Genomic DNA, 27143 nt, shown 5'->3' on the forward strand with positions numbered 1-27143 from the left:
GTTCGTCCCACCAACCGGGACCAAAAGGTCCAGATGAATCGGGACTAATGGCCCACGTGGCCCGGCCGGCCCCCTGGGCTCACGAACCGGGTCCAATGCCCCCATTGGTCCCGGTTCTGGACTGAACCGGGACTAATGGGCTGACCCGGCCTGGACCGTTACCCCCTTTTCTACTAGTGGTTGCACAAAAGCTACTACAAATCAAGTTCATTTCATCAAAAGATCAACTTGCGGACATTTTCACTAAGCCGTTGCCACTTTCCTTGTTTGAAGCTTGTCGGCGTAATCTCAACCTTCTTGACACCGGTTAAGATTGAGGGAGGGTGTTAGAATCTAAGTTATATACGTTTATAGATACCTATTCATATCTACCTTGTACATGTAATATCTACTCCTATATATTGAGAAGCAGCGCACCCCTGTTGGGATCGTGCGAGACCCTCGAACAATTACGTCTTATATTAACAATCCACCAAAACAATATTGGTCTTCTTACCAGGAACCAAAGCACCTTGTGCGTAGGAGTTTTGACAACAACAACAAAGATATCTTGCCACATCTGATCACACAACCAAAAACATATGAAAAATATATGTGACACAATACACGACGCAGTTTTTTTTATCCAGGGCTGCAAACTGTGGTGTGTCCCTAACTTTACTTAACTAGCTGGATGAACATAATTGTGTGCTCATCATTTTAGCGCACTCGGCATAGAGAAAAATGGCTTGAACGTCAGCGAGAGCCCGATTACTGACACCATGTTCAGCATCCAGAACAGGATCTGATCACCTGCATATCGGATGATAAATCAAATAAGTATATGCCCTGATAATATGTACTCCCTCCGTCTGAAAAAACCTGTCCCTCAAATAGATGTATCTAAGTTACTGCTAGATACATTCATTTGAAGGACAAGCTTGTGACAAGCTTTTTCGAACGGAGGGAGTACTTGTTTCCATTCAAGTCGAAAGCAAAGCTATCGGTACAAGTGCAATTAGCATGGGTTATATGAGCAATGTGTTTACCTGGTATGAACAATCCAGTTATGTTCTTCTGAGCCCATGAAAACCTAGATAAAGGCAAAAGGTTAGCTAATTGGTTAGGAATCACACTTGCGGCCAAGCAAAAACTCACAGTACTTCCTACTCACAAAATAAAAGAAACACTGTGCTTACAGAATTCCTGCTGCCGCTGGGGCTACTGCTTTGAAGATTGACATCAGAGTCACAGATATACCATTTGCGACACCCCTTTGTTCTTGTGCCTGTACACGTTTCATTGGAGAAGTTAGAACATAGCAAAAATGAATCAAAGAAAACGCAATGAGACAGATGATACATACCACCGCTGTGTTCTGCAGAATATTGCATGCAATAGTAATCGTAGCCTGTTCCATTTTAGATGATAAATCAAAATATGTTCATGATTAAATTGTTTATTAAAATCACTGCCCATGGAGCTTATTTGTCCAAGGGTACTGAACATCTAATTTTATTTCATCTGTACGAGTGGTGCTCAATTATGGTTTCTTTAGACCCGCCCAAACAGTCATCAACGTGATTGTATTCTTTTAAAGGAAGGTTTTATTGATCTTCCGACCTCTTCACCAAGATGATGAACATGTCTGTATAGGATGTTACTAATGTAAGCAGCGAGGTCAGTGGCAGAGTATGAATGTTTGGAGGAGCTAAATGAGAATATTTTCTTCCATCTAAGTCCTCAAAAAATTTCCTTCGGTGATTTGCATTGGGCTGGGGGGCATGAAACCCTTAGCTATACACATATCTCCGCCCCTGAGCGAGGTATAATTTTTCTTTGTACTGGATGGGTTCTAGGGTTTTTGGCAACCACCGATGAACACCCCTAGTTTGTATTATTTTTCACCTTAAACGAAGCAATATAGATAATAATATGCTAACAATTTGTTCCGACCAGAAAATGGACATACCGCAAACATATTCTTAAGAAGCGAGGCTATGTTGATGAGTACTTTGAGCTCCACGCCATATAGGTTAGCCATGAATGGATATGTTGCAACGAGAAGTATAGATAATACCTGAAAAAACAAACATGCATTTGGTACTGTACAGTAGATTAGACATATTAATGAAGTATCTTGACGCAAAATGTTCTTGTCACATACCGCTGCAGAACGGAATGGCTTGACTAGCCCAGCATACTTGGCAAGGAGCGGGTAAATCAGAAGTTGATATACCAAAACACCAAAACCTGCAAGATCGAACAAAAATGGCCACAAGGTAAAGGAGTTCAAAGCCAGTACTTCATGTAATAGGTAAAGGAGAGATGCCAGATATGTGTCCAGTTAATTCATTTTGTGCTGAATGATTCTCTTGCGCAATGACCATACTATACAAATTGAAGAAACATCATATACCTGAGATAGTTAGCACGGTACCAACCTCCTGGGATGTAAAACTCAGTCCCCGGTATTTTCTGCTGCTCACAGCCCAGAGTGAAAATATCTGACCATGGAATTTACAGAACACATGCAAAGTTGATTTAGTTCCTTACAAAAAAAGGTTGATTTAGTCCCTAATATGATTGTTCTCTAAAGGGTAGATATCATATATACTAGCATCTTGTCAACCTAAAATATTGTTGAATGTGTTCAATATGCCTAAACATAGATTTACCTCAAGATAAGCTGTATCATGCAGAGAAAACACACAGTAGAGGGTTATTGCTGACATCAACTGCCAGTTCTTTAGCAGGTTCTTTGTGGATGCCATTCTGCCTGATCCAGATTGTTTAGCATTCCTGTCTTCTGAGGTCGAATCAGCAACTTGCGCCTCCATTTCCTCAATAGCTTCCACTTTGTCATCATGGTACATGTGCAGAGTTTCCTAAAAAGAATCATTTATTCAAGTAGGAAATCAAGGGAGAGAAAAAAACCATAAGGAGATTTATGGGCAATACCGGGAGCCAAATGCATGCAAGACATGCTCCTGCCGCTAGAACCGATATGACGAAGCAAGGGAGGAAGTATGGAAACCTATAAGTAGATGTAATTTGAAAGGTTTATCTTATCTTCCCAACAATGCAAAATTTGTATCATTGAAAAAGTATGAGTAATAATCTACCTTCCAAATATGGATTCCTCAGAGAAAAGATTCGGGTACTTCTTTGCAGGCTGGTACAAGACAGAGAATACACAACGTTAGCCAGAGCCATTCATATAAGATTACTAACTATCCTCCAAAGGGAGATGTTGTGTTCATCCTTTGACAAAAATTCTAGTTTTCACTTTTAACTGTTAGATATAAATTCCTCCAAATAAAGCATATATGTACTTTCCTAACACTGCCATGACAGTAAAGTTCTTGCCTATTGGTACAGTATTTTGGTTTTTCCCCAATTAGTAGATGATCCATTATTCTCAAGCTCTACACCACGGTTACATATAATTATAGTGGCCTAGTGAGTTATTGCAGTAATGGCTTTATTGAACTATTGTATGCACGAGTAACTTACGCTTAGTTTGTTAAATGAACGCATCCGCCGCCGCCAGGAACCCCTCTGCACCCGCCACCGCTGCGCCGCCGCCGGAGGGCCGGCCGGCGAAGCCGTGCCGCGCCCCGGGATGGTGGCGGCGGGGCCGATCCGTCCCCCACATGCTTCCCCCTCCCCGCCCCGCGAATCCACCAGCCGCCGCCGGGACGCGCCACCCCCCGCCCGCTTCTGCCGCACTGCCGCCGGTGGGCTGACCGGCGAGGCCGCGCCACACCCCAGGATGCTGCCGCCGGCCGGATCCGTCCCCCGCGCGTCTCCCCCACCCCCGGCCCCGCGTCCTCCCCGCCCCCACCCTGGCTCTGGCGTGGGCGCCACTCCTCCCAGCGCTGTTGCACGTCCTGTTGGAAATATGCCCTAGAGGCAATAATAAATTGGTTATTATTATATTTCCTTGTTCATGATAATCTTTTATTATCCATGCTAGAATTGTATTGATAGGAAACTCAGATACATGTGTGGATACATAGACAACACCATGTCCCTAGTAAGCCTCTAGTTGACTAGCTCGTTGATCAATAGATGGTTACGGTTTCCTGACCATGGACATTGGATGTCATTGATAACGGGATCACATCATTAGAAGAATGATGTGATGGACAAGACCCAATCCTAAGCATAGCACAAGATCGTGTAGTTCGCATGCTAAAGCTTTTCTAATGTCAAGTATCATTTCCTTACACCATGAGATTGTGCAACTCCCGGATACCGTAGGAATACTTTGGGTGTGCCAAACGTCACAACGTAACTGGGTGGCTATAAAGGTGCACTACGGGTATCTCCGAAAGTGTCTGTTGGGTTGGCACGAATCGAGACTAGGATTTGTCACTCCGTGTGACGGAGAGGTATCTCTGAGCTCACTCGGTAGGACATCATCATAATGTGCACAATGTGATCAAGGAGTTGATCACGGGATGATGTCTTACGGAACGAGTAAAGAGACTTGCCGGTAACAAGATTGAACAAGGTATCGGGATACCGACGATCGAATCTAGGGCAAGTACAATACCGCTAGACAAAGGGAATTGTATACGGGATTGATCGAATCCTCGACATCGTGGTTCATCCGATGAGATCATCATGGAACATGTGGGAACCAACATGGGTATCCAGATCCCGTTGTTGGTTATTGACCGGAGAACGTCTCGGTCATGTCTGCATGGTTCCTGAACCCGTAGGGTCTACACACTTAAGGTTCGATGAAGCTAGGGTTATAAGGAATAGATATACGTGGTTACCGAATGTTGTTCGCAGTCCCGGATGAGATCCCGGACGTCATGAGGAGTTCCGGAATGGTCCGGAGGTAAGTAAATATTTATATATGGGAAGTCCTGTTTTGGTCACCGGAAAAGTTTCGGGTTTTATCGGTAACGTACCGGGACCACCGGGAGGGTCTCGGGGGTCCACCAAGTGGGGCCACAAGCCCCGGAGGGCTGCATGGGCCAAGTGTGGGAGGGGACCAGCCCCAGGTGGGCTGGTGCGCCCCCCCCACACACACACACACAAGGGCCCAAGGCGCCTAAGGGGAGGAAGGGGGCAAACCCTAAGGGCAGATGGGCCTTAGGGCCCATGCCTGGTGCGCCTCCCTCTCCCCCTCCACTTGGCCGCCACCCTAGATGGGATTGGGGCTGGCCGCCGCCCCTAGGGTGGAACCCTAGGTGGGGCGCACCCCTCCCTCTCCCCTATATATACTTGAGGACTTGGGGCTGCCAACAGATGAGTTTTTGACCTCTCCCTGGCGCAGCCCTACCTCTCTTTCTCCTCATATCTCGCGGTGCTTGGCGAAGCCCTGCTGGATCACCACGCTCCTCCACCACCACCACGCCGTTGTGCTGCTGCTGGATGGAGTCTTCACAACCTCTCCCTCTCTCCTTGCTGGATCAAGGCATGGGAGACATCACCGGGCTGTACGTGTGTTGAACGCGGAGGTGCCGTCCGTTCGGCACTAGGATCTCCGGTGATTTGGATCATGACGAGTACGACTCCTTCAACCCCGTTCTCTTGAACGCTTCCGCTTAGCGATCTACAAGGGTATGTAGATGCACTCTCCTTCCCCTCGTTGCTGTTTTCTCCATAGATAGATCTTGGTGACACGTAGGAAAATTTTGAATTTCTGCTACGTTCCCCAACAGTGGCATCATGAGCTAGGTCTATTGCGTAGATTCTATGCACGAGTAGAACACAAAGTAGTTGTGGGCGTTGATTTTGTTCAATATGCTTACCGTTACTAGTCCAATCTTGTTTCGACGGTATTGTGGGATGAAGCGGCCCGGACCGACCTTACACGTACTCTTACGTGAGACTGGTTTCACCGACTGACATGCACTAGTTGCATAAGGTGGCTGGCGGGTGTCTGTCTCTCCCACTTTAGTCGGATCGAATTCGATGAAAAGGGTCTTTATGAAGGGTAAATAGCAATTGGCATATCACGTTGTGGTTTTTGCGTAGGTAAGAAACGTTCTTGCTAGAAACCCATAGCAGCCACGTAAAACATGCAAACAACAATTAGCGGACGTCTAACTTGTTTTTGCAGGGTATGCTATGTGATGTGATATGGCCAAGAAGAATGTGATGAATGATATGTGATGTATGAGATTGATCATGTTCTTGTAATAGGAATCACGACTTGCATGTCGATGAGTATGACAACCGGCAGGAGCCATAGGAGTTGTCTTTATTTATTGTATGACCTGCGTGTCATTGAACAACGCCATGTAATTACTTTACTTTATTGCTAACCGGTAGCCATAGTAGTAGAAGTAATAAGTTGGCGAGACAACTTCATGGAGACACAATGATGGAGATCATGATGATGGAGATCATGGTGTCATGCCGGTGACGATGATGATCATGGAGCCCCGAAGATGGAGATCAAAAGGAGCAATATGATATTGGCCATATCATGTCACTATTTGATTGCATGTGATGTTTATCATGTTTATACATCTTATTTGCTTAGAATGACGGTAGCTTAAATAAGATGATCCCTCACTAAAATTTCAAGAGAAGTGTTCTCCCTAACTGTGCACCGTTGCGAAAGTTCGTCGTTTCGAAGCACCACGTGATGATCGGGTGTGATAGATTCTTACGTTCACATACAACGGGTGTAAGCCAGATTTACACATGCGAAACACTTAGGTTGACTTGACGAGCCTAGCATGTACAGACATGGCCTCGGAACACAAGAGACCGAAAGGTCGAGCATGAGTCGTATGGTAGATACGATCAACATGAAGATGTTCACCGATGATGACTAGTCCGTCTCACGTGATGATCGGACACGGCTTAGTTGACTCGGATCATGTAATCACTTAGATGACTAGAGGGATGTCTATCTGAGTGGGAGTTCATAAGATGAACTTGTTTATCCTGAACATAGTCAAAAGGATTTTGCAAATTATGTCATAGCTCGCGCTTTAGTTCTACTGTTTAGATATGTTCCTAGAGAAAATTTCAGTTGAAAGTTGATAGTAGCAATTATGCGGACTAGGTCCGTAAACTGAGGATTGTCCTCGTTGCTTCGTAGAAGGCTTATGTCCTTAATGCACCGCTCAGTGTGCTGAACCTCGAACGTCGTCTGTGGGTGTTGCGAACATCTAACATACACGTTTTGATAACTACGTGATAGTTCAGTTAAACGGTTTAGATTTGAGGCACCATAGACGATTTTGAAACGTCGCGGAACATATGAGATGTTTCGAGGGCTGAAATTGGGATTTCAGGCTCGTGCCCACGTCAAGAGGTATAAGACCTCCGACGAGTTTCTTAGCCTACAAACTAAGGGAGAAAAGCTCAATCGTTGAGTTTGTGCTCAGATTGTCTGAGTACAACAATCATTTGAATTGAGTGGGAGTTGATCTTCCAGATGAGAAAGTGATGTTTCTCCGAAGTCATTACCACCAAGCTGCTAGAGCTTCGTGATGAACTATGATATATCAGGGACATATATGATGATCCTTGAGATATTCGCGATGTTTGACACCACAAAAGTAGAAATCAAGAAGGAGCATCAATTGTTGATGGTTGGTGAAACCACTAGTTTCAAGAAGGGCAAGGGCAAGAAGGGATACTTCATGAAACGGCAAATCAGCTGCTGCTCTAGTGAAGAAACCCAAGGTTGAACCCAAACCCGAGACTAAGTGCTTCTGTAATAAGGGGAACAGCCACTGGAGCAGAATTACCCTAGATACTTGGTAGATGAGAAGGCTGGCAAGGTCGATAGAAGTATATTGGATATACATTGTGTTAATGTGTACTTTACTAGTACTCCTAGTAGCACCATGGTATTAGATACCGGTTCGGTTGCTAAGTGTTAGTAAACTTGAAATAAAAGGCTGCGGAGTAAACGGAGACTAGCTAAAGGTGAGCTGGCGATATGTGTTGGAAGGTTTTCCAAGCTTGATGTGATCAAGCATCGCACGCTCCCTCTACCATCGAGATTGGTGTTTGCGTTGAGCATAGACATGATTGGATTATGTCTATCGCAATACGGTTATTCATTTAAGGAGAATAATGGTTACTCTGTTTATTTGAATAATACCTTCAATGGTCTTGCACCTAAAATGAATAGTTTATTGAATCTCGATCGTAGTGATACACTTGTTCATGCCAAAAGATATAAGATAGTAATGATAGTACCACCTACTTGTGGCACTGCCACGTAAGTCATATCGGTATAAAATGCATGAAGAAGCTCCATGTTGATGGATCTTTGGGCTCACTCATTTTGAAAAGTTTGAGACATGCGAACCATGTCTATTGGTGTATATGCATGAAGAAACTCCATGCAAATGGACCGTTTGGACTCACTTGATTTTGAATCACTTGAGACATGCAAATCATACCACATGGGCAAGATGACTAAAAGCCTCGTTTTCAGTAAAATGAAACTAGAAAGCAACTTGTTGGAAGTAATACATTTTGATGTGTGCAGTCCAATGAGTGCTGAGGCGTGTAGTGGATATCGTTATGTTCTTACTTCACAGATGATTTGAGTAGATGTTGAGTACATTTACTTGATGAATCACGAGTCTGAATTATTGAAAGGTTCAAGTAATTTCAGGATGAAGTTGAAAGATCGTCGTGATAAGAGGATAAAATGATATGATCATAGAGATGAATATCTGAATTACGAGTTTGGCACAGAATTAAGACATTGTGGAAATTGTTTCACAACTAATACAGCCTGGAACACCATAGTGTGATGGTGTGTCCGAACATCATAACTGCACCCTATTGGATGTGATGCATACCATGATGTCTCTTATCGAATTACCACGATAGGTTATGGGTTAGGCATTAGAGACAACCACATTCACTTTAAATAGGGCGCCACGTAATTCCAATGAGATGACACCGTATGAACTATGGTTTAGAGAAACCTAAACTGTCATTTCTTAAAAGTTTGGGGCTGCGACGCTTATGTGAAAAAGTTTCAGGCTGATAAGCTCGAACCCAAAGCGGATAAATGCATCTTCATAGGACACCCAAAACAGTTGGGTATACCTCCTGTCTCAGATCCGAAAGCAATAAGGGATTGTTTCTTGAATCGGGTCCTTTCTCGAGGAAAAGTTTCTCTCAAAAGAATTGAGTGGGAGGATGGTGGAGACTTGATGAGGTTATTGAACCGTCACTTCAACTAGTGTATAGCAGGGCACAAAGAGTTGTTCCTGTGGCACCTACACCAATTGAAGTGGAAGCTTATGATATTGATCATGAGACTTCGGATCAAGTCACTCCCAAACCTCGTAGGACGACAAGGATACGTACTACTTCAGAGTGGTACGTAATCCTGTCTTGGAAGTCATGTTGCTAGACAACAATGAACCTACGAGTTATGGAGAAGCGATGGTGGGCCCGGATTCCGATAAATGGCTCGAGGCCATAAAATCCGAGAGAGGATCCATGTATGAAAACAAAGTGTAGACTTTGGCAGAACGGCTCGATGGTCGTAAGGCTGTTGAGTACAGATGGATTTTACTAGGAAGACGGACAGTGATGGTAAATGTCACCATTAAGAAAGCTCGACTTGTCGTTAAGATGTTTCCCGACAAGTTCAAGGAGTTGACTACGGTGAGACTTTCTCACTCGTAGCGATGCTAAGAGTCTGTTAGAATTATATTAGCAGTCACTGCATTATTTATGAAATCTTGCATATAGGATGTCAAAAACCATTGTTTCTTCACAATTTTCTTGAGGAAAGGTTGTATGTGATACAACCAGAAGGTTTTAACAATCCTGAAAGATGCTAACAAGTATGCAAAGCTCTAGCAATCCTTCTAAGGACTGGAGTAAGCATCTCGGAGTTGGAATATACGCTTTGATGATGATCAAAGATTTTGGGTTTATACAAAGTTTATGAGAAACTTGTATTTCCAAAGAAGTGAGTGGGAGCACTATAGAATTTCTGATGAATATATGTTGTTGACATATTGTTGATCAGAAATGACGTAGAATTTCTGGAAAGCATATAGGGTTATTTGGAAAGTGTTTTTCAATGAAAAGCCTGGATTAAGCTACTTGAACATTGAGCATCAAGATCTATAAGGATAGATCAAAACGCTTAATGGTACTTTCAAATGAGCACATACCTTGACATGATCTTGAAGGTGTTCAAGATGGATCAGTCAAAGAAGGAGTTCTTGCCTGAGTTGTAAGGTATGAAGTTAAGACTTAAAGCTTGACCACGGCAGAAGAAAGAGGAAGGACGAAGGTCGTCCCCTATGCTTTTGTCATAGGCTCTATACGGTATGCCATGCTGAGTACCGCACCTGATGTGTGCCTTGCCACATATCTGGCAAGAGGGTACAAAGGTAATCTAGGAGTAGATCACCAGATAGCGGTCTAAATTATCCTTAGAGGAATAAGGATATGTTTCTCGGTTATGGAGGTGATAAAGAGTTCGACGTAAAGAGTTACGTCGATGCAAGCTTAACACCTATCCGGATAGCTCTGAGTAGAGATACCGGATACGTATAATGGAGCAACAATGTAGAATAGCTCCAAGTAGAACAGTTATTTGAAATGGCACCGAATGCAGCGTAGTAGTTGCATCTACAAGATGACATAGAAATTTGCGAAGTACATACGGATCTGACTGTTGCAGACCCGTTGACTGAAACCTCTCTCACAAGCATAACATGATCAAACCCAGAACTCTTTGGGTATTAGTCACATGGGGATGTGACCTTGAGTGTTAATCACATATCGATGTGAACTGGATTATTGACTCTAGTGCAAGTGGGAGACTGTTGGAAATATGCCCTAGAGGCAATAATAAATTGGTTATTATTATATTTCCTTGTTCATGATAATCGTTTATTATCCATGCTAGAATTGTATTGATAGGAAACTCAGATACATGTGTGGATACATAGACAACACCATGTCCCTAGTAAGCCTCTAGTTGACTAGCTCGTTGATCAATAGATGGTTACGGTTTCCTGACCATGGACATTGGATGTCATTGATAACGGGATCACATCATTAGAAGAATGATGTGATGGACAAGACCCAATCCTAAGCATAGTACAAGATCGTGTAGTTCGCATGCTAAAGCTTTTCTAATGTCAAGTATCATTTCCTTAGACCATGAGATTGTGCAACTCCCGGATACCGTAGGAATACTTTGGGTGTGCCAAACGTCACAAGTAACTGGGTGGCTATAAAGGTGCACTACGGGTATCTCCGAAAGTGTCTGTTGGGTTGGCACGAATCGAGACTGGGATTTGTCACTCTGTGTGACGGAGAGGTATCTCTGGGCCCACTCGGTAGGACATCATCATAATGTGCATAATGTGATCAAGGAGTTGATCACAGGATGATGTGTTACGGAACGAGTAAAGAGACTTGCCGGTAACGAGATTGAACAAGGTATCGGGATACCGACGATCGAATCTAGGGCAAGTACAATACCGCTAGACAAAGGGAATTGTATACGGGATTGATCGAATCCTCGACATCGTGGTTCATCCGATGAGATCATTGTGGAACATGTGGGAACCAACATGGGTATCCAGATCCCGCTGTTGGTTATTGACCGGAGAACGTCTCGGTCATGTCTGCATGGTTCCCGAACCCGTAGGATCTACACACTTAAGGTTCGATGACGCTAGGGTTATAAGGAATAGATATACGTGGTTACCGAATGTTGTTCGGAGTCCCGGATGAGATCCCGGACATCACGAGGAGTTCCGAAATGGTCCGGAGGTAAAGATTTATATATGGGAAGTCCTGTTTTGGTCACCGGAAAAGTTTCGGGTTTTATCGGTAACGTACCGGGACCACCGGGAGGGTCCCGGGGGTCCACCAAGTGGGGCCACAAGCCCCGGAGGGCTGCATGGGCCAAGTGTGGGAGGGGACCAGCCCCAGGTGGGCTGGTGCGCCCCCCCCCCACACACACACACAAGGGCCCAAGGCGCCTAAGGGGAGGAAGGGGGCAAACCCTAAGGGCAGATGGGCCTTAGGGCCCATGCCTGGTGCGCCTCCCTCTCCCCCTCCACTTGGCCGCCACCCTAGATGGGATTGGGGCTGGCCGCCGCCCCTAGGGTGGAACCCTAGGTGGGGCGCACCCCTCCCTCTCCCCTATATATACTTGAGGACTTGGGGCTGCCAACAGATGAGTTTTTGACCTCTCCCTGGCGCAGCCCTACCTCTCTTTCTCCTCATATCTCGCGGTGCTTGGCGAAGCCCTGCTGGATCACCACGCTCCTCCACCACCACCACGCCGTTGTGCTACTGCTGGATGGAGTCTTCCTCAACCTCTCCCTCTCTCCTTGCTGGATCAAGGCATGGGAGATGTCACCGGGCTGTACGTGTGTTGAACGCGGAGGTGCCGTCCGTTCGGCACTAGGATCTCCGGTGATTTGGATCACGACGAGTACGACTCCTTCAACCCCGTTCTCTTGAACGCTTCCGCTTAGCGATCTACAAGGGTATGTAGATGCACTCTCCTTCCCCTCGTTGCTCGTTTCTCCATAGATAGATCTTGGTGACACGTAGGAAAATTTTGAATTTCTGCTACGTTCCCCAACACGTCCCTGCCTGACGCCCTCCACAGCAGACCTTCCCTCCACCCTCCGCGGCGAGGCCATGCCCTGCTGCTGCGACTAGTCGTGGGTTGGGTGCGGGATCTGCGGCCGGTCGCGGGGGTGTTCGCAGTCGGCCTTCCTGCATGCGGCCCCCTCGTATCCGGCGGCCCTCTCTTTCCCGAGCCGCGGTGATGGCTCATGCGCGGAGGCGATGAAGCTACATTGCTAGAGGCAGTCACGAAGTCCCTCAAGACGGGTACTTGCTGGCGCTGCTCCGGCCCCGGCGAACTTGGACCCGCGTCTCTCCGGTGTCCATGGCTGCCGGTGTCCTCTGTTGGGCGGCTCCAGCCTCGAGAACCCAGCAGCTGCGTCCCTTCCAGCTCGCCTGGCTCCTCGACGTCTCGACGGCTATGGCCACGGCAGCTCGGATCTGCGTACCTCTAGTCCTAGCTTGCCGGCGTTGCTGTTCCCGTCGCCCAACCCCCTCTTGGTTTACTTCACCGTCTGCCCTACCTTGTACACTTCAAAGCCTTCCCTTTTTGCCAGATCCAATGCTCGTGGATCCGGAGGAGGTGCCACCCTCCGACGGCAGGTGCAGCCCGCCAACCCCTCTTCCGACATGGCGGCTCCGATCAGCGTTGGCTTCCTCATCCTCGTTTCCAGATTCGGCGGCTATGGGATTGCTTAGCCTCAGGCCAGGGAGAAATCCCTGCTCGGTTTGCCGATGCTGGCAACGACGGCGTCTGCGGATGTCGTTTCCTCCTTGGAGGCGTTGTCAAGGCCCTCGGTTGCGCCCCTCTTCGAGCTCAGGGGAAACCCTAGGCCCGGTTCCTCCGGACCGGATGGCGACGGTGTCTCGGCGTCGTATTCCTTCTTGAAGGCGCCATCTTGCTTGCTCGCGTTGTCCCCGGTCTTGGCTCTGGCGATGTTGGTGACCTTGTTGGTTCGAGTTTGCTGCTCTTTGTTTGGGTTTGGTAGGTCTAGCTGTGTTGTATCTTCTCTTCGGGCTGAGCATCCCTTGTCTTTCTGCTCCGGACACCATGTTCACGCCTGTCTGCGTTCGTGTCATGTGTTGTACCCTTATCTGTACTTATTCTGCTCCTTCTATCAATGCAATGATACGCAAGCTTTGCGTATTCGCGAAAAAAAAGTGGTTAAATACGATCTTAATTCTGCAAGGATACTTCTGTATTTTTATAACTCGATATCAAAGTTGACTGATCCTCACCTGTGCAAGAAATCCTCCAATGGCTGGTCCAATAACAAGAGCTATTGCTCGTGAAGATGTAACCTATGACATAATGTCAGACATAATTATCAGCTAGTAACAGATAAGCCTTTCTTCAAATGAATCAAACCGAGAGTCTGAAAATAAAGATGAATTGTTCTCACAAGAGAAATTCCTAGTGCTTGGTGCTCTTTTCTGCAGACTTCTGAAGCATAGGCCTGAAAAATGCAGACACAACCGTGAGTGTTCAACAACTAATGCCATTTGCTTAATTTAATTAACTCATCACCCTCAGTGTACAGAAATCACCTTGATTGGTCCTAATATACCACAGAGTAACCCAAGTAGCCCCCTAGTTACAATTGCCATCCAGTAAGTCGTGCTAAGGCCGAAAAGGGTGTTAAATACGATCCTGAAAAAGAAGTAGTAGCGTAGGATTAATTTTGATTGAATTGAATGGAGTACGAAATATGTTTTCATAATCTAACTGAATTTTCCATACACTGAGAGGATACTGATAACAATGCAAGGCTTCCTCCCATATTTGTCAGCAAAAATGCCCCATGGCACAGCACTGATGGTTCTTCCAAGGAAATAAGCAGCCCCTTGAGACAGAGTATACAGTCAGTAGCTACTAGTCGAAAAATAACTATTTTCGAATTATGACGCTATTAGAGTCTATTCGGTGTACTTGTAGTCTTTTATTCCCTTATTTTTCCAGTAAATTGACAAACGTTGACAGGGGACAATACTAACCAACAAAACCAGCATAGAACCCAATGTCTTGCTCTTGCTTTGCGACTTCCAAGTCCCTAATCTGTTAAATAATAACAACGGCGAACATATAATTAATCAACAATAAAAAAATATAATTAACCAACACAAAGTATGTAATAATTCAACAAACGACAATTCATGCATACAATCAGGATAGATGTTTAAGTTTTGCGACTTCTGTACATACCATGAAGTATAGATAGGGAAACAGTGACTGGATCGGTAGAGCTGGAAAGATAACAAACCAAGTTGTTAGTTAGCAAACGCCAACAATTGATATACCTTAACTTATAAAAAAACCTATAGAAATATGTCCAATCTTTTAACGAAGGTGACAAAAAAAAGTGAGTTTTGTAGACAAACTGCAGAAAGAGCCTCTGGAGAAACCATGGAATAAATGCAGAAAGGTACATGTTTGGGAGCATCTCCTAATGTTTTGAAGTCTGAAATCGGAATCTCTTGGTTATGTTAATTGAAAGCGATTGGATTGCATTATTGTACTAGAGTGGCAAATCCAAATGTTATAACCCTCCAGATTCTGGCAGTCATACAGCTGTTCCATGAGGATGCTGCCTGATCATCAGAGGAAATCCTGTAAAAAAGAGCATCGTGTGGCATCATACCGGCACACAAGCATGCGATCCAAATGTAGAGGAACTCCGTGTAGGGTATCCGGTGGTCGGCCTGCGTCTTCCTCTCCTGTCTGCATCCGGGGCATCGTTCATGGTACACCTTCCTGACGCGGAGCAATGGCGCCTCTCGGCCTGATCCGGTCATCTTGATGCCTCCGGCTGCGACTGCGGCTGAATGCTACGTGACTCTTCCTACTCCGTTGGACGTCCTTAATCCACATCAAGATGATGCCTGGATTCTGAGAGTCGCGCGGCATCCTCGTTTGCCAAGAGCTGGAGAATGAAGCCTGGCTCTAGTTGTTCGTGGATTCTTGCCTTTGGTTTGTTTGGCTAAATTTAGGTGGCGGGATGAGAGGGTTGGCCAAGTCTTTCTCCTTTGGAAAGGCTTTACGTGCATGTGTATATAGTACTAGTACAAGTGCGGCCGCTCCTCTTTCTCACTCCATAAATCATAATGGCAAATTCTTTTTTTAGAAGTAAAAAGCTTAATGCTTTTTTAATAAAAGCTTAATGTTGTTTTCAATCTATTGTGCAGTTGCGAACCAACCTATGGTTGGATGATTAGAGGGACAGTGGTATCTTCAGCCCACCAGGGCTCAAGTCCGACGATGAGGCGCCTACGGTGACTTCGCAAATCTTAAGATGATATGCCGGCTCAGTCTCTCAGAGGTGCTCATAGGGTACGGTGTGTGTGTGTGCGTTCATAAGGGTGAGTGTATGCGCGTATGTATGAGCACTTGTGTCTGTACTGTGTTAAAAAAACCTATGATGGAGTTTTCTTTTGCCAAGAAACACCGTACAAACGCAGACACTCTGTGTTAAAAAAACCTATGGTGGAGTTTTCTTTTGCCAAGAAACACCGTACAAACGCAGACACTCAGACACCATACAAACCTATGGTGTCTTTTGCCAACAAACACCGTACAAATCTATGGTGTCTGCGTTTGTACAGTGTTTCTTGGCAAAAGAAAACTCCACCATAGGTTTTTTTAACACAATACAGACACAAGTGCTCATACATACACGCATACACTCACTCCTATATGAACGCATACAAGCACCAGTGCAAAGTCTAGGACTTGAACTATGGTAGGCTGGTTTCACCACAAGGAGACACCGAAGGCCTCCACAAATTGAGATTTGACCGTAGAAGGAACGAATTGTATCCAAGGAACAAGGGGATAAAAAAGTAATAAGAGAAACACATTGCTCATGGCTTGTATTGTAGTCGTATTCTTGTAGTCCGCCCTCCATGCCTCTTTAGTCTTTCTAATCCCGAGGCATTTTTCCCTCATTCCTTTTGTGGTAGCTTACGCGTCAGAAAAAGGCATCTTTTCCAGCTTGCAAGATCGCTTCGCTTCTGGCGACTAGTTCTACCCATAATGTCTAAAGCTACCTTGAATGAATGAATGATTTGTAATCCCCATGAGTTAGATGGACCTAAGCATCTGCTCTGTTCACCCGATGGTGGAGTTGGGAGGGCATGGTTTGAGCCCACACATCTTGGACCACTCCGTCGCCTCAAGGAATCATTGAGATCGGGCTCCTCGTATAGGAAGCAAAAATAATATACACTCGGTCAAGCTTGAGACATGGGGTGTGTTTGATTGCTCGCAGCCCCCCAAACAGTACCAGTGCATGCAAAAAATCCTATTCGATTGCTCACGCGAGGCGTTGGCTCGTACACGCACGAAACTCAAAGCATTCCATATCCTGACTTGCTAGGAACGCTTGAATCGACCGTTTCAGTGGAGCCGGGCTGAGGCGAGCGCAAGTCAGGAGGGGGTTGGCGTATGTAGGGGTGCAGGCATGGAGGTGGTGAGAGACGAAAATCTATAGGTGTGATATGGCGCGAGATCTGTAGTCTCAATCCCCCACCACCCTTCCCTTTTACTCGCTCACCTCTATTGGGAGAACAAATCCAGCCTCAGTTCTTGACAGCGGTACCGGCGGCGACTTACATCTGTGGTACCGGCGGCTCGGACCGAGATCTGTTGCACCAGGATGTGCTCCTCCTCCCTTAAGCTACTCGTCACCTTCGTCTCCGTCTCGTTCGCCTCGTCTCCGACATGGGTGGTCATTGTCTCACATGGCGGTAAGCAGCATACAACTACCCACCACCCCTCCACTATTTTGTCATTAGCTAAGGTGTAGGGTCGATTTTGTTGTTACTTACCAGAACATCGATTTCACTAGGACAAACGGATGAAGCTGCTCGTTCAAGCATCAACACTCGTAGTTGTGACTCAGACATAGGTCATGTTGGTCCACAAGAGAGTGGTTCGTCACAATTCGAAGCCTGTGATTAGACATGGTCCAATGTTATCCCGAGATAGTGAGAGGATGGCGAATCTAAACTACATCTACAACATTAATGATGTAGAGATTGTCAACATGCTTCGAATGACAAGATCGTGTTTCTCCAAGATTGTGAAGATGTTTAGAGAGGGGGGGTTGCTAGAAGATAACATCTACACCTCTATGGAAGATCAAGTAGCAATGTTCCTTCATGTTATAGGTCATAACCAGAAGTTCAAAGTGATTTACAACACAATTAGGAGATACAAGGAGACAATTTCCCGGTATTTCAAGCAAATCTTATATGCTATTAGAAAGCCCAGAGGAGAGATGATCAAGGCACCTAATGGTCAAACTCCTTCGAAGATACGTACGAGCTACAAATGGTATCCATATTTCAAGGTGAGCAGTACTAACTATTAGTTCTTGCCATGAGATGATTGTATTGTTGTGAGTCATAATACTTTTTCAATGCTATCACATGATTATATTGATGCAATAGATCGTACTCACATGACTGCTATAGTGTTGAGGTCACGGGCTGCAGCATACAAGCATAGAAAGCACTACACAAGCTGGAATGTACTTGCTGCTTAGGAAGGATCAACCCATGATGCTAACATTCTTCAATATCCCTGATAGTAAGTTCTAGCTAGGAGATGTTGGATATGCATGTCGTCCTAGGGTTCTTCCACCCATTAGGAAAACTAGGTACGATCTTGATGAGTTCTCTGCTAGGAACTATCCTAAGATTGCCGAATCTAGCTTTAGAGTTAAAGTTGAGAGGGCATTTGGTGCTTCGAAGAATAGATTAAAGATTCTTGATCAAAAGGCATTCCACCCTTTCATACCCAAGTTAAGCTTGGTCTTGCATGTTGCATTATTCATAACTGGATCTTAGAGCGGGTCCTGATGAGTACATGTCGGATGAGGATGATGTGACAACTAATGATATTGGATCCGTCCATGGTGTGAAGGCACATGCTAATAAAGCTTGCAAGAGCAAAAGGTTGGAGTGGGCTAAGGCAATGTGGTCTAAGAGGTAACAAAAGGATCTAAAGAAGACGAGGATGGTGAAATTTTCCCCCTTTTATCCATATGACTCTTAATTTGGTACTGTCATTTGTTAGTAGTTAGGATCAAAATGATGTTAATTTCATGTTTGTATAGTGCACTTTGTGGTAAGGCCACAACTAGTGAGAAGGGGTGACGAGAACATTAGGCCAGGAGCAATCAAACGCCAGGCAATTGTATCTTCACAGCCATAACCATGTAGTGCTGCCAACCCATCAAATGACCTTGTGATGCAATGCCGGCGGCCAACGAAGTGCAAAACATGGTTCAAAAACTGTATTTTCTTAAAGAAAGAATGTAAGGGAGGCCCGTACAGTATAATTGGTGCAACAAGCCAAAATTGTAAGTACCATGCCTTGAACCTGGATGGCTGAAATGCATAAATCCCTTTCCACCACTAGGCTATGCCTTAGTTTGCGTTCAAAGACTGTATTAGCTTAGCCAGGCTCTACCAGGCCAAAAGTGCAAGGGGGGCAAAATCTATTTGAGCAACCACCGTACGATTGTTAAGGGGGCTCCTATCACGCACAGGATTGGGACGATCCATTAGGGACTCAATCGAATGTGGTAGCGATTCAACTCACACTGTAGCGACCCAGGCAAGTACCGTAGCGACTCGACCAACATTACAACGATTTGACTGACAATGTAGTGGTGGGACCGACACTGTAGTGATCACAGCGAGTACTATGGTGACTCGAATGGATACTGTAGTGATTGACTTTTTTGGTTTGTTGTTTTCTATTCAGCTTTTAAAACACAAAAAGGTATTTTTAAAAGTGAACATTTTTCTTAAAACTCAAAAAATTCTCAAATTCCTAACAAAATTTGAAAATACGAACATTTTTTGGAAATGCGGATTTTTTGCCAAAACATTTTTTGAAAACCATGATTTTTAAAAACATGAACTTCTTTGGAAATTCCAAACATTTTTTAGAAAGCATTTTAAATAAACTCAAATAATTTCGAAATTCCAAACATTGTTTGAATAGTGAACACTTTTTGAAATTTCCGCACATGTTTTGGACGCAATTTTTTTTAAAAAATGCAAAAAAAATTCAAAAACAATTGCATTCCTTAAAATAAATCCAAACGTTTTTTTTTTAAATTTGTGAAAAGAAACAAAAAACTGTAAAAAAATCAGTAAAAACAAAAAAAACAAAAACAAAAACAAAATCCCAACGGGAAGGTTCCCAAAACCGAGTTATGTAGAACGTACGTACAATAGATTAAATGGGACGGCTCATCTCACCATCCTTGTGTGTTTGGTCGATATGCTTTCACACAAAGCGACAAATAGGATTTGCCTTTGTCAAAGACCGTACTTATTTGTAGTCTGTGTCCGCGTCAATAAAATCCATGATTAATTGCGTGCATCTACACAAAAGATTCGGAGCGAGTGACGGCTGAGCTTCCGGGAAACTTCCTCCATGGTGTTCCAGGCTGCGCTCGCTCGCTCGCTCCCTGTCAGGGAATAGACGGACCAAATAATTCACCCCGATAGCAACCCAACCGGGGTCTGGATCTGGAGTGAAGACCATACGGATGGGATGGATCGCCACCACGTATCCTCTGTGTGTACGGTGCACTGGGAGGAGGGTAGATGTGGCCATTTCGGGTCCCACGTCATGCTACTACTAGCACCCATCTTGGTACCGTACACATGCCACTGACGTTGATGTGCAAAAAAAAAAGACATGCCACTGACGTTGATGCGCAAAAAAAAGACATGCCACTGACGCGCAGCACATGGAGGATCAATGAAACATCTGTGTATAGGTCAGTTATAAGGTCAGGCACGGTAAGCAGCGGCCTGCGCGCCTTTTTTTTGTCTAGGAAAAGGAAACGCTCTGGACATGGCAGATGTAGAGCAACTCAACGTTAGCTACGATTAATACAAACTTTTTCAAAGCCGTCGTGAAAGTGCAGTTTCTGGAATTCCTCAAAACGTTTGGCAAATCCACAAATTGTGCTCTAGTGCCAAGTTCGGCTAGCCCTAGTCAATTGGTCGAAGCCTGCTACCCTACCATGCCATGTTCAAGGAGTTAATGGACTAATACCTTGTGCTGCTTACAACAACATAGGACTATTTGTATTGGAGTTTGAATACTATAGAGGTAATATCATCGGGAGTCATAGAACTTGCGCTAAATGTTCAGTTTGGTGCTAAAACTTTAAAAATACGAATTTATGGTTATCCAACTTGTGTTATCATGCAAATACGGTCACTTTGCTCGTATCTAGCCGTATAGCCTGCCCATGTGACGCGCCAGCCTGACGGAGGCCCACCTGTCAGTGGTTAGGAGTGCACAAGGGGTTGGGTGACTCTAGCACACCATTTTTCTTTTCAGAAAAATCCTTACGTAATTTAGTCAAATATAATGAAAAAATGATGGGGTAGATTGGGTTCGAACCAGCAACCTGTTTTTTTTACGACATTGAACCAACAACCTGTTAATTAAACAATTACATCCATCCCACCAGTGCTGCTCGAAACACTCGCTTCCGACTAATGATGTTCGCGCTCATCGTCATATGGCCGACTCTCCACAATGCGGCCTGTGCGGAGTCCGTGACTCCTGGCGCCATTCGCTCTTGGAATGCACGTCGTCTCGAAGCGTTTGGGCTCTCATGGATGAGGAGACTACACATAAAATCATAGAAACATCGGAGCCCAAGGCAAAGCAGTGGTTATTCACGCTAATGGAGCTGCTATCTCATGAGGATTTTGTGTTGGTTGCGGTAACTCTTTGGGCCATATGGCACTCAAGGCGTAAGGCGATCCATGAAGCTATATTCCAAAGTCCCCACACGACTTATGGATTCATCACAAGGTTTTATAGCCAACCTTGGCATTGTTAACGAGAAAAATCAGAGAGGGGCGGCGACAGTCGTCACACACGATCACGCACATACACGTCCAAGGAAGCCACCAACAAGACACTTCAAGATACATGTGGATGCGGGAGTGACAGGTAGAAAAGGAGGATCAGCTGCGGCTATTTGCAAAGATGAAGAAGGAAATTACATGGGGAGTTCAGCCCTTGTTGTCGAAGGGGTCACAGACCCAGCCTCCCTTGAAGCGATGGCATGCCGGGGGGCCTTGGCCCTTGCAGAAGATCTTGGAATCCAAAACCTGGTGGTGGCTTCGGATTGCCAACAGGTGGTATCTGACATCAACAAAAACGCTAGGGGAACGTATGGAGCGATTGTTAGCGAGATTAATCTTAGAGCACCTCCCTTGCACTGTACTTTTGTTTATGAGAGTCGTGCTGTCAATGTCGGTTAGCAAAGTTTTCTTTTTCTAGAGGTCGAGGACGCCATGTCTGCTTTGGTGCTCCTCATGATGTCAGATGTATTCCATTCCAAGTGGACTTTCATGAATAAAGTTGGATTTTACCCCTCAAAAAAAAAACCAGTGCTGCCCGATGTTGTACATGCACAGCTAAAATCTATTTGATTACACACAAAAGCACGTCAAGTTATTCTAAAAAAAACATGTCAAGTTTGTCCAGGTTAATCAAATAAATAGACGCACATGTCTAACTGGTAATTTAGGGGTGGGGCCACTAGTCGGTGTGATACTAACAACAGGTTAGGCTAACCAGGTAACTAGACTAATCTACACAAGGCCCACCTGTCAGTGGGTCAACCAAAAATTTGTAACTTGGGCGCATGGATAATTCCGCAGGGAAAAAAGGAGCCCAATGGATTCCATTCGTCGACCTCAAGTATGAAACAGCAGGAGCTAACCACTACACCAAGTACCTATAATTGTTTAAAAGATAAACAATAAATTTTATATTTGGCAATGAAACTACTCGTATTCAGGTTTTTTCTTCCGGACCGAATTTCTGATAACAGATTGGTTACCATAAATTTTTGTGGTCCCCAGAAAACTATGTTATTGCCTGAGTTTTTTAATTTAAATGACAGAAACCATGTCAAATATATATCTCTCATATGCATACAGTATCAGAACGACAATGAATTGAACTTGCGATTTTTCAAATTTGAATTTCATTTGAATTTTTTGACCAAAAAGGTGAGAATTTTTGGAACCGGTTTTCTGGCTGAATGTGGGGATAAATGGAATATAAAAAGAATATGCGTCCATATTAAAGAAGGCACATCTCTTTATAGTCACGAGTATGTAGCTAGTGCATGTGTGTATACGATGTCTAGAGTTCAAATCTCCTCAAATCTTCTTTGCGATTAAGTTGTACCCATGTGTGTTATTAAGGGGCTACTGCTTAATTAAATACAAAACAAGGGATGTTTTTGTAAAATAAAAATATGCGCGCCTCGTTCAAGCTGTTCCCAATCATTGAAAATGGGCATAGCCACACTGACATGCCACATCAGCGCAGGATACGTCTGAATACAAGCAAAGTGACCGTATTTGTATAAGGATGCAAGTTAGATGACCATAAATTTGTATTTTTAAAATTTTAGCACCAAATTAAACATTGAGCGTAAGTTGTATGACTGCATGTGATATTATCCCAATACTCCCTTCATTCCAAAATATAGTGCGCCCGCGCTTCCCGAGGTTTAACTTTGACCATAAATTTAACCAACGGGACCAACTGCGGCGGGAGAAAAAATTATATAATTGAAAACTTTTTTTGAATACGAATTCACTGATATAATTTTTGCTCCCGCCGCAATCGGTCTTGATAGTTAAATTTACAGTCAAAGTTGAAGCACGAGGATAAAGAAAGTACTACATTGTGGAATGGAGGGAGCACTATATTACTACTCCAGTATAGACATGATAGAATCTACACAGAGAGGTCCCACCCCATGCATCTGTTGTTTGTCTACTGCCTCCCGTATCAGTTTCGCACCCTTGATGATGGAAAAGGCACATGTGAGTTACTCCATCGTTCTCAGCTTTCACCCATCGTATAGGACAGAGGGAGCAGTAGTAGTAAAGCAAGACCATCGTCGTTCAGCTAGGGAAACATTAATGTATTATAGAACAAAAAAGTACAGGTGTTGATGTATTTTACTCCCTCCGTTTTTAAATATAAGTCTCCGTAAAGATTTCATTGTAGTCGTATGTAGTTCATAGTAAAATCTCTACAAAAACTTTAGGAAAGGAGGGAGTAGTAGACAAAGAGTACGAACGGAAGAAACGGCGTACGCGTCCTACATCCAGAACGCTGGAGGCTGGAGCTGGACCCATGCTGGAAACAAGAAACTCAAACAAGGTGGAGGAGAAGAAAGGGAGGGGCGCACTAACCGGCGCAGAGACAGACGACCCACACGTAGAAGAAGTTGAGGTAGGGGATGCCGGTCTTGCTCTTGTTGATCTCGTCCAGCCTGCATCCTGGGCACCCTTCCTTGCAGAGTTTTCTCTCCCTCGCTGCTGCCAGCAATGGCGCCGCCGAAGACTCGTTTCTCTCGCTGGCGGCCATTAACTAGCTTCTCTCTGATGAACAGGAAACGGGATGCGGAGATCAGCTCGGTCGACCTCTGCTTCCGAGAAGTGAAGCAGAAAAACGAAAGGCGCCCGTTCACCTCTGCGGGAGTAAATGGAGCAGTAAAGCGCACAAGGTAGGCGTTAGCGTAGTGAGCATTTGCTGCTTTTAGTGCGAGTGTAGATGCGGGCGCGCCTTGTGGACTGTGGTGTGTTGTTCTACCTGGTGCGTGGGATGGACAAGAGGGTTTGGTCCGGAAAACCTATAAAAGCTCCAGCCGTGTCCCCAATAGGCTTCTTTAGGTCATTTTTTTAGTGCCGGCACTAAAAAAATGCCCTAATCGCGTCCCCAGGACGCCGAAAAATGCCGGTTCGGCCCTTTTTTCCGCTCGGCGGTCACATGCCGAACCCGGCGCACTGGGGGCAGTTGGGGGCTCCGCCGCAAGGGAAAAGCGCGGCTGGCCCACACTGTCAGGGGAAAAGTCAAGGTTTTCTTCCCCGACTCGTCTCCCACCCCTCGCGCCCTCGGCCGCCAGTAGCTATATCCCGGCGCCGCCCGCCGCCTTTCACCACTAGATAGTCATTTCACGCCGGAAAAATAGCAGAGCTTCGCCGCGGGAGCCCCTCCAACAGCAGCTGGGCGTTTCCGGTCACGGAGGGGCAGTTTAGCGGCGCGTACATGCCCACCGGGCGCAAGGTGTTCGGTGATTTGCCTGCCTCGGCGATGGACTCGGATGACGAGGAAGCGCTCGCCGCGCTGCTGGAGGAGGAAGCCGAGGCCGACGTCCAGGAAGAAGAGCATCTCATGGTACTCGCCGCCCTCGCCCAGCTGCTGGCGAGCAATGAAAAGCCGCGGCGAGGTGGCTCGGCGCCGGGGCGGGTGAAAGCAAAGAACCAGCATCGTCTCGAAGGCTACTACATGCTCTACTCCGACTACTTCGCCGATGCTCCACTTCACGGCGAGAAAACATTTCAGCGCCGTTATCGGGAGTTCGACAACTACTTCAAGTGCAAGATGGATTGCACCGGCGCCCTTGGATTCACCTCCATCCAGAAGTGCACGACAGCGATGAGGATGCTTGCATACGGAGCTCCCGGTGATTCACTCGACGACTATGGGCGCATGGCCGAGTCCACCAGCATAGATTGTTTCTACAAGTTCTGTCGGAAAGTTGTGGCAGTGTTTGGACCGCAATACTTGAGAACACCCAATGCGGAAGACACTGCTCGGATCCTAGCACAGAATGCAGCAAGAGGATTTCCTGGGATGCTTGGGAGCATCGACTGCATGCATTGAAAATGGAAGAATTGCCCATTTGCTTGGCAGGGGATGTACAAAGACGCCAAAGGCGGTTGCAGTGTGGTACTTGAGGCGGTGGCCACACAGGACCTCTGGATTTGGCACTCCTTCTTTGGTATGCCAGGAACTCACAATGACATCAACATGCTGCAGTGCTCTCCTGTCTTTGCCAAGCTTGTTGAAGGTCATTCTTCTCCGGTGAACTTCGAGATCAATGGGCGGCACTACAACAAGGGGTACTATCTACCTGATGGCATCTATCCGAGATGGTCGACATTTGTGAAGACGATCTCAAACCCTGTGCCAGGAGGCAAGAACACCTGGTTTGCGAAGGTTCAGGAGGCTTGCAGGAAGGATGTCGAGCGTGCATTTGGTGTGCTCCAATCTCGATTTGCTGTTGTCCGGTATCCTGCTCAGACCTGGTCGAAAGATCAAATGTGGGAGATTATGACTTGCTGTGTCATCTTGCACAACATGATTATCGAGAGCGAACAAGAAGACCCAGTGTTTGACACTGAACCATACTACAGGCAGGGTCCTCTAGCCGAAGTTGATCACCAGCTATCGGCAATCTGGACTGCTTATCTCAGTATGCGTCAGGAGATCCGAGACCCACAGGTGCATCATCAACTGCAGCAAGATCTGATAGAGCATCTATGGAGGCTTAAGGGCGACGCCGGGCGCGAGTGTGATGAAATATGAGTTTTTATTTGTTGAACTATATAATTTGTATTGAACTATTTGTTGTTGTACTATTTTGTTAAAGTATTTGATATTTCTATGATGAAATATGTGATAAAAAAATTATGTGCATAATTGAACAACGAACAACGGCGAACCACGCCGAATATGAGCCTATTGTCATCTATATGGGCCCTTTATTCGCCGAAATGGGGCTGAAAAATGGGCCAATATCGACGCCTGGGACGAGCTGGGAGCGACGATGGGCACAAAACCGCCCCCAACGTCGATTGTATCATCGGCTCGTCCCCGAGAGCGATTTTTATGCATTCTGGAGGACGAATGGGTGGAGATGCTCTAAGACGCACGCTTCATCATGTTGCCGAGAAATTGCACAGGGTTCACAAGCCAGCGATGACCTGGGCCGGCCCGTTCACCGCTTCATGGATCCCTGTTTTAAGAAACTGTATAGGGGGGGTTCCTAGCTGGGTTTTTTTTTCTTCTGATTTTAGGAATCTTCTAAGAGGTTCCTGAACCGTTTTTCTTGTCTCTGTTTAATTTTATATTCTATTTTTCATGGTCCTTTTTTCTACTTCTTACTGTTTCTTTTTATTTTTCTTTCCTTTTTTGTTTTTATTTTTCATTTTAATTCTTTCTCAAAAATCGTTCGTCTGCTTAAAAATTGTTCGCAGTTTTTCAAAAATGTTTGTGTTTTAAACTTTTATTCAGGAGTTTCAAATATGTTCATGTTTCCAAAAACTGATCAGGTTTTTAACTTTGTTTGGGAGTTTGAATTTTTTTTTCATGTTTTCAAAAAACGTTCGCGTTTTCAGAAAAATCCTATTTTCAATTTTGTTTGCAAACTTTCAAAAAATGTTCCAGTATTTAAATTTCTTTGGGATTTTCAAAAATTGTTTTGTTTTTCAAAAATTGTTCGTGTTTTCAAATTTTATTAAGAGTTTCAAAACGTTTATACATTTTGAAAAACATGATTTTGGAAAAATGTTCACATTCTTAGAGAATTTTTGAGTGAAAACTGTCCAAATTTCATTAAACATTCATTTTACAAATAATCAGATTTTTCATAAACATGAATAATTTTTTAAATCCTGAACATTTGTCCAAAAATGCGAGGAATTTCTGAAGTTTTTGCAAAAAAATGATAAAA

General features: G+C 45.0%; 1 protein-coding gene across 2 annotated transcripts; it reads right to left on the minus strand.

The window, feature by feature from the left end:
* Positions 1–441: 441 nt before the first annotated feature.
* Positions 442–24233, minus strand: LOC125529597 (putative peptide/nitrate transporter At3g43790). 2 transcript variants are annotated; one of them, XM_087546845.1, is made up of 18 exons: positions 24096–24233; positions 23818–24006; positions 14753–14793; positions 14545–14605; positions 14291–14393; positions 14098–14200; positions 13953–14006; positions 13789–13851; positions 3105–3154; positions 2941–3016; positions 2658–2867; positions 2399–2486; positions 2147–2232; positions 1952–2059; positions 1346–1390; positions 1179–1267; positions 1029–1072; positions 442–792 (listed from the first exon to the last, which is right to left on the minus strand). In XM_087546845.1, exons 2-18 carry the CDS (start codon positions 23990–23992, stop codon positions 695–697), a joined length of 1494 nt encoding a protein of 497 aa, XP_087402971.1. In that variant the 5' UTR covers positions 23993–24006; positions 24096–24233; the 3' UTR covers positions 442–694. The 2 variants fall into 2 exon arrangements, with proteins under 2 accessions (XP_087402971.1, XP_087402972.1); XM_087546846.1 differs by lacking the exons at positions 23818–24006; positions 24096–24233 and adding an exon at positions 15189–15533.
* Between the last annotated feature and the right edge of the window lie 2910 nt (positions 24234–27143).

The sequence above is a fragment of the Triticum urartu genome, chromosome 3A, assembly GCF_056163025.1.
Source record: "Triticum urartu cultivar PI428250 chromosome 3A, HENAU_Tu73, whole genome shotgun sequence".
Taxonomy (NCBI): domain Eukaryota; kingdom Viridiplantae; phylum Streptophyta; class Magnoliopsida; order Poales; family Poaceae; genus Triticum; species Triticum urartu.

What these genes read in the sequence shown, in the direction of transcription:
- LOC125529597 (XM_087546845.1), bottom strand. Translation starts at nt 23,992, where the DNA reads ATGGCCGCCAGCGAGAGAAACGAGTCTTCGGCGGCGCCATTGCTGGCA. An exon ending in TTCCCTATCTATACTTCATG is followed by an intron (nt 14,606 to 14,752) that starts GTATGTACAGAA and finishes ATTATTTAACAG; the next exon opens with ATTAGGGACTTGGAAGTCGC. An exon ending in GTTCTATGCTGGTTTTGTTG is followed by an intron (nt 14,394 to 14,544) that starts GTTAGTATTGTC and finishes CTCTGTCTCAAG; the next exon opens with GGGCTGCTTATTTCCTTGGA.